The following is a 7694-nucleotide window of genomic DNA, read 5'->3' on the forward strand; positions in this document are numbered from 1 at the left end:
ATACCATGCATCGCACGGGTAAAATACTAGTTTATATATAACAACACAATTTCCCCAACATGATTCGTTGTATAGCCGTACTCCGTTGATTGTTCTTGTAATACCCACAACCTTATAAATAATATATATATATATATATATATATATATATATATATATATGTGTGTGTGTGTGTGTGTGTGTGTGTGTGTGTGTGTGTGTGTGTGTGTGTGTGTGTGTGTGTGTGTGTGTGTGTTTAGTAAATGAGGTCAACAAGTCAAAGCTTATTAAAATTTGATATTAGATAAAATTACTAAATTACCATTCTCTAACCTTAAAGATTAAGGAATCCCTTGGTCTTGGAGAAAGATCTCTTTTAAAATAAGATAAGGAGAGTTGACTAGAGAGATGTGGGAAGGAAAAATCTTGAAGCTTTGATCTCCATCTTCTTCAAGTTTAGGTCTCAAGTTATTGGGAGTATTCTAGGTGAGTTTGATCTTCATTTTTTTTTTCACTCTTTTTGAGTTGGGTTTATCATTTGAGCCCTAAAATTAATGTTTGAAAATATTAGGGATTTTGACATGGAGTACTTGGGCGAGTTTAATAGCTAAGATTTGGATGTTTTTAGGTAAGTGGTTAACTCTTCTCTCCTTATTTTGCAAAACCCATAAACTATTTTAGAATCTCTACAACTTTGAATCCCCATTTAAGGGTTAGTATGAGTTAAAAGTATTTTGGACTATGATATGTTGTTGGACTATTAAACTTGACTAAAGATATCTTTGGGCATGCCTAAGTTTGGATTCTGTGAATAAGTGAACATGACTATATTTGACCATATTCGTATGTGTATGATTTGTACTAACGTGTTTGCTCTAAAAAAGGATCATATAATTTATTTGACAATTATTAGTTTATGATTTCATAATATTACTTTTGGATATGTACTTTGTTATGTGATCTTTAAGGAATTGATTTTTGTTACAATGGGTTATTTGATTATAAGAATTATTTTGAAGGTTTGACCAAACTCATGAGGCAACCTACATTTTGTTGTTTGTTCTGTTCGGCGTGTAACGTTCCTAATTGTTCATTCTGAATCTTCGAGTTTGACTCATTTCGAATCGTCGAGTCTTTTGAATTATTTGTTGGAACGTTCCATCCGGCTCATTCTGAATCGTCGAGCCTGACTCATTCCGAATCGTCGAGTCTTTTTGGACTATTATGCCGATATTGGTGGTTGTAGGTTGCCAATGAGTCATATGTTAAGGAATGATTTGTTCTTTTGAAAGTATTGCATTATGAAATGATGTTGATGCCCATGTAGCTAAAGTTTTCCGTTTTGGGAATTTGTGTATAGTATGATGTAAGTATGTTATAACTTTGATATAGTTTAAGGATTGAGTTTTGCATCTATTTATTACTCTAAGTTTTTTTGTACTCTATTTGGGTTACTTGATCCGGGGTTGAGAGGAGTACCACTTACTGGGCATTAGCTCATTATTTGTATATTTTTCCTCATGTTTCAGAGTAGTTAAGGACATGTGAATAACACGAGCACAAGTGGTGGGGTCTCGAAGGTGACTTTTGAAACTAGGATGCTTAGTCCTAGTATTGGAGCTTATCATGGACTTTTGTTTATTTAGATATTCCCTTTGACATTTGTATTTTTGGTAAACCATTGTGCTTGGTTTTGATGCTTGTGATGCATTTTGGACGTACTACTCTTCATTGTAAATATTTAATAGTGAATTTGATGAGTTTTTGGGAAGAACTAGTCGATTATATTTTTTCTTTTTGGGTTGTGGAATTATTGTATATTCAAGTGTTATTATGATGATTCTGAGAGGTATGTATGGTTAGACTTCGTATTGTTACAGGTTTTCATGTAGCGATACGGCCGGGTCATGTCCTAGAAGTGGGGCGTGACAGAGTGGTATCGGAGCCTAGGTTTAAATACTTAGTTGGTCAAGAAGTTAAGTTTGAATTTTTGCAAGATTAGACTTTAACGTAGCGGATGATAAGTTTATGCCTTGGGCAAGTTTTGGATGTGGTTTCCTAAACATTTTCGCTAATGTGGCCATACTTTTTCTGTTTGAATTTAAGGGGTATTGCTTTACAAGGATCCGGAGAGGTGTTCCTAAATGTGGTCGAACTCATCGGGTTAGCCTGTTGATAAATGTGTCGCCTATTCGGAATATAGTTGTAGATATTTACGTGCTGTGTGATTCAGGTTCTTCGCATTATTTTATTTATGAGAAGTTGCAAAGGAATTAAATTTGCAAGCTAAGAAGTTGAGTGATCATTTATATGTTAATAACCCTATGGGGAAGATTGTGGTGATAGATACTTGGTTTCAAGATTGACATCTACAACTTAGGGAGTGATGTGTCAATTGATTTAATTTGGTTGGATATGCAGGATTTTGATGTGATATTAGGAATGGACTGGCAAAAAAAAAAAAAAAACTATGCCTATATTGATTGCGCTTGTAGGAAGGTGGTATTTGAAATTCCTAGACAATCTATCTCTACTTTGAGACACTTTCCTAGGAGCGGAATGTTGGTGTCGAAAGTGGCATTGAAAGTAATTTCTGCATTGGAGGGTAAGAAAGAATTGGAAAAGGGTGTAGCGGTTTCTTGACTTATGTAATGGATACCCACCAGAAAGAAGTTGAGTTAGATGATATCCCAGTTGTTAAGGAATTTTTGGATGTGTTCCCAGAGCATTTACCTGGATTACCTCCAAATAGAGAAATTGAGTTTGAAATAGAGGTTCCCGGAACTACTCCAATCTCAAAGGCCCCTTATCGCATGTCATCGTCTGAGCTACGTGAGTTAAATGTGCAATTGCAAGAATTGCCTGATATGAGATTTATTAGACTCAGTGTATCTTTTTGGGGTGCACTAGTGTTATTTGTGAAGAAAAAGGATGGTAGCTTGCGATTGTGTATTGAGTATTGTAAATTGAATAAAGTTACTATCAAGAACAAGTATCATCTACCTCACATAGATGATTTATTTGACCAATTCATGGTGCTAAATACCTTTCAAAAATTGATTTGAGATTAGGGTACCATCAATGGAAGGTTAAAGCTAGTGATATACCCAAGACTACTTTGGTGATGTCGTTCGGGCTAACTAATGCTCCTGCTTTCTTTATGGATTTAATGAATAGGGTCCTCAAGTCATTTCTGGACAAATTTATTGTGGTATTTATTGATGACATTTTGCTATATTCACTAGTACAAAAAGGAGCAAAGAAATACGGAGTATGATTTTAGACTACCCTTCTTCAAACAAAGGTAATGTATTATTAAGAAAAAAGTGAGCAGTGACATAATTGTAAATAAATGAACAAGAAAACGCTACCCTTTCTCGTAGAGAGGGGAGCGGAAAGTTTATTAATTAAAAATTAATAAACTTTTCGCTCCCCTTTCTACGAGGAACGGAGGAAGGGTAGTGTTTTCTAGCGGATATTATATTAATATTAATATAATATTAATATTAATATATATATTAAAATTAAAATTAAATAGTTATATTAAAATCAGATGTGAACCTCTCCTTTCCTCCGCCATCAAACCAGGTCTGTGCACCTCTCCTCACCTCCCTCTCCTTTCCTCCGCCGTCAAACTAGATCTCTACATCTCTCCTCACCTCCCTCTCCTTTCCGCCGCCGTCAAACCAGATCTATGCACCTCTCCTCACCTCCCTCTCATTTCTGTGACCGATATTAGATATATTAAGCAGGTCTCTGCACCTCTCCTAATTGCCGACACACCTCTCTCAACCACAAACGCAGCCGCCGACACCGCCTCTCTCATCAGCCACCAGCGACGCAACCTTCACTGTTATCCTCAGTGTTCGCCGACGCCTCCTTCCGCGACCGCGACCGCTGCCAGCTGCTGCAACTGCCTCCGCCGATGTCTATGCATTATTAACGCGGTAATTTAGTTTGTTTGTTTGTTTTTTTTTTTTTTTTTTTTTTTTTTTTTTTTGTTAAAAATATATGTTTTTTAATTATTATTTTGATAAATATCATATTTGTTGATTTTTTAAATTTTTTATTAATTTGTAGCGTGGAGTGTAGACAGTGGATGAAAAGTTAAAAAGATGCATCCAGATCCAGAAGCAAGTGGCCTATGGGTATTCTATATATTGGATACCTGCAATAATTAATCTTTGAGTAAACTAAATTTTGAATAGTTTGCAAATATCCTTACTCTTTGCAGCAATCAGAACATACCAAGCTACAGAAGTGCAGAGACATGGTTTGTTTCATCATACTCTACTAAGGGTAATTACAATGTTAGGATGTTTAAATTTATCCTTTTCGTTCCTTGAATGGGTGCAAACTAAAATCGATCATTTACCCTAAGGCCTGAAAAATGTGATGGTGAGGTCTCTCTCAAGGAAGATAATATATTGTTCAAGAGTGTCAGCTCTAGACCAATGACTTAGGTAATCAATTTTTAGTGAAGTTCTTTTTATTATCTGTGTAATTCATAATTTCCTTTAATTTATAAGCATGCCTCTTTAGTATTGAATGGAGGATCAGTTAAATTAATGTGGGGTAAGAATGGTATGTATCAAGTGCATCAACTTTGAAACAATAACAAGTAATTAATCAATATGGCTTAAGTGTTTGTCATTTATTGATAAGAAATTGGTCCATCTCCTCAGACCCCTCAGTATTAGAAAGATTTATAGTTTCTGGACATTGTATTGAAATAGACTCTTAAATTTCAATTCATATCTTGTGTATAGAGGCTAGCTTATCTAAGATGGAAATCAACAATATTTTTTGTCTATTTACTTTTATAATTTTAGAACTAATTTGAGCATCCAAGTGATTGTCATTCCTTATTTTGCAGTTTTGAAGTCTACATTTATGTTTTTGCATATCCAGGTACAAGGCATGGGGTTCTCTCTTAGCTAGGGGAGACAGTGATCAGAATGGGATATCATAGTGGCATGCATTGATTACAGGTACCTTATTCTATTTATAAAAGATGAGAAATACTCATCGGTTTTTGTGAATGATATTTAAGAAAAGCTTCTAATTGAACTCAATGTACATTTCAGGTCCTTGTTGGAACTGGGTCCCGTATTATGAATGTAATCAGAATAAAAACTTTGAAGGTTTATGCCTTTGGGTTCTGTGAGTGTTCCCCTTCTTGCACAGAAACTTTTTAGTTGCTCATAACATTTTTCCCAATTTAATCCTAAACACCTGATCGGTTTTTGCATTGTCTATAGATGTTCATCCTTTTGATGTCTGCCAGAAGTTGGGTCCAAAATATTCTTCTTTTCCCACGTATGAACTGAACAACCAGCATGAGTTTTATCAAGATCTTTTGAGGTAGCTGCAAATAGTACTCGAATACTCTCAACAACTTTTGTTAACATAATGAGGACTCTGTTTATTTGTTTTTGTTATCATTTCTAGTGTATCTATTGTGTGTATTTGTTGCATGTATGCAGGGAGGATATCAACATGACCGTTAGGCTTGTAGTTAGCTGCAATGGAATCAAAATTAAAAATGTCAGAGAGTAAGTCAAATTATGCCTTCTTCTAGTTTCAGAACTAGTAATTATTTTGAAACTTTTATTAATGCTAAAGTGAAGATGCAATTGATATGGTAAAGTTGATAGGCATGAGGAATTAATTATGCATTTGTGATGTACTGTTCTTATTATACAAGTCTATAATTTCCATTTTCTTGCAGTTCTTTTGAGAAATCCCTTCGAGCTCGACTGTTGAAGGTTAGTTGTTGGTAGGGTTTTTATTTACACGCAAGTGTTGTCTACGCTTTTATATTGACAATTGTTGTTTTGCAGACAAATCCTGAGACTGATTTTCACTGCATACATACATTTGGTTCAATCTTCTCTCAAGATATCCCTTTACATGTTGTAAGTACTCATTTATTCTTGCATTATATTCTCCTTTATATTTTATTTTTTAATTCTAGAATCACGTAATTGATTTTTTTTGTATGAATATAAAACCTTTAGGGTACGCCAATCAATTTTTGGCGTACGGCCGATGGACATTTACTATTGGTTTTGTTTCCCAGGGGCCTTTTTTGATATGTACATTGGTGATCTCCCTATTTGCGAGAAAACAAAGGAACAGATTGGACAAAACGTCGCTAGCATTATAAGGGGGTGTTGAGGTTTGTTTTTGTTTCCACTTCCTCCCTCAGGAACCTGTAACTATTCAGCTTGTGGGTTATAACTCTTGCTTTTCTAACTTCATATGAAGCAAAATGGATACAAATATGTTTGTGTGGTTGGTTGATAGCTTACTGACAGGAATTGACACACCCATTTCGATAAACTTTAGTTCTGTATTCATTTATGATCTATGTGATGAATGTAGCATGCTAATCATATTTAAAGATCATGTGCTACATTCCTTCTTTTATATATATATATATATATATATATATATATATATATATATATATATATACTTAAAAGTATTTACATTAGGTAAGTAAATTTAAATTGACCTATGTATAGTTAAATTATATTTTATTAATTAAACATATTTAGTAATTTGATTAATAAAATTATTTTGTAGGTATTTGATTGAAATTTGTACTTTATCAATGAAATAGATGGGGTTGGAGACTTATGAGCAAAATATTTTTTAGAAGAGTGCGTGTAACTTTTGTTTTAGATTTTAAATATTATATTGTGTTGAAAGTATTGTATTGATATAAAGTATTGTATTGATAGTATTTGGTTAAAAGTGTGTTGATAATATTGTCTTTTGATAGTTTGGTAATAATAGTGTTGATGGTTAGTATTATGTAGTGTATGAATAGGATTTTTATAAAAATTGGGGCATTTAAAAATAAAAAAAAAAATTGCATTTTTTTAAATAAAAAAACAATCCGCTACCCCGAGCACGAGCACAAGTGGTGGGGTCTCGAAGGTGACTTTTGAAACTAGGAGGGTTAGTCTTAGTATTGGAGCTTATCATGGACTTTTGTTTATTTAGATATTCCCTTTGACCTTTGTATTTTTGGTAAACCATTGTGCTTGGTTTTGATGCTTGTGATGCATTTTGGACGTACTACTCTTGATTGTAAATATTTAATAGTGAATTTGATGAGTTTTTTAGGAAGAACTAGTCGATTATATTTTGTCTTTTTGGGTTGTGGAATTATTGTACATTCAAGTGTTATTATGAAGATTTTGAGAGGTATGTATGGTTAGACTTCGTATTGTTAGTTACAGGTTTTCATGTAGCGATACGGTCGGATCATTTCCTAGAAGTAGGGCGTCACAGTTCTACTCTCAAATGGAATGGAATGATCATCTTAATCGATCTTCTCCCAGTATCCCTAGATTTCTCCAAAGTCCAAACATCCATGTAGAATAGCGATATACTCCAATTTGAGTCTCACGTCCAAACCATTTTGTAATTTGTATTAAAATATTCAATAGGATGCTCTAGGGTATCCAACTTCATGTTGTTGGGTTTCCTTTGAAGTGAACGAGGGAAGTTTTTCACACTGTTCCTGATGGGTTGCCACATTTCGAACATGATGCAACATCTACAATTTTAATAATCGTCAATAATGTTTGATCTTTAACTGGAACAAAAAAAATGTTGGTACTATTGTTTCTTAAAATGAATGATTAATATTATTTTGATTTTAGTAAAATAATCCTAAATTCTGTTAGTATAAACTTTAA

At 33.8% G+C, this 7694-nt stretch overlaps 1 protein-coding gene across 2 annotated transcripts; it reads left to right on the forward strand.

The window, feature by feature from the left end:
- Positions 1-4339: 4339 nt before the first annotated feature.
- On the forward strand, positions 4340-6762 carry LOC109173345 (fatty-acid-binding protein 2-like). 2 transcript variants are annotated; one of them, XM_019322583.1, is made up of 9 exons: positions 4340-4442; positions 4891-4970; positions 5067-5142; positions 5241-5343; positions 5466-5534; positions 5711-5747; positions 5823-5897; positions 6062-6196; positions 6571-6762. In XM_019322583.1, exons 3-8 carry the CDS (start codon positions 5094-5096, stop codon positions 6146-6148), a joined length of 420 nt encoding a protein of 139 aa, XP_019178128.1. In that variant the 5' UTR covers positions 4340-4442; positions 4891-4970; positions 5067-5093; the 3' UTR covers positions 6149-6196; positions 6571-6762. The 2 variants fall into 2 exon arrangements, with proteins under 2 accessions (XP_019178128.1, XP_019178129.1); XM_019322584.1 differs by lacking the exons at positions 4340-4442; positions 4891-4970 and having other exon boundaries at positions 5030-5142.
- The last annotated feature ends 932 nt before the right edge of the window (positions 6763-7694 follow it).

This window comes from Ipomoea nil, unplaced genomic scaffold (genome assembly GCF_001879475.1).
Source record: "Ipomoea nil cultivar Tokyo-kokei standard unplaced genomic scaffold, Asagao_1.1 scaffold0480, whole genome shotgun sequence".
NCBI classification, from domain to species: domain Eukaryota; kingdom Viridiplantae; phylum Streptophyta; class Magnoliopsida; order Solanales; family Convolvulaceae; genus Ipomoea; species Ipomoea nil.

Excerpts from the sequence above, each read along its gene's own strand:
- LOC109173345 (XM_019322583.1), top strand. The coding sequence starts at position 5,094 with ATGAATGTAATCAGAATAAAAACTTTGAAGGTTTATGCCTTTGGGTTC. Across the intron at positions 5,535-5,710 it reads AAAATTAAAAATGTCAGAGA|TTCTTTTGAGAAATCCCTTC; the intron begins GTAAGTCAAATT and ends ATTTTCTTGCAG. Across the intron at positions 5,748-5,822 it reads TTCGAGCTCGACTGTTGAAG|ACAAATCCTGAGACTGATTT; the intron begins GTTAGTTGTTGG and ends GTTGTTTTGCAG.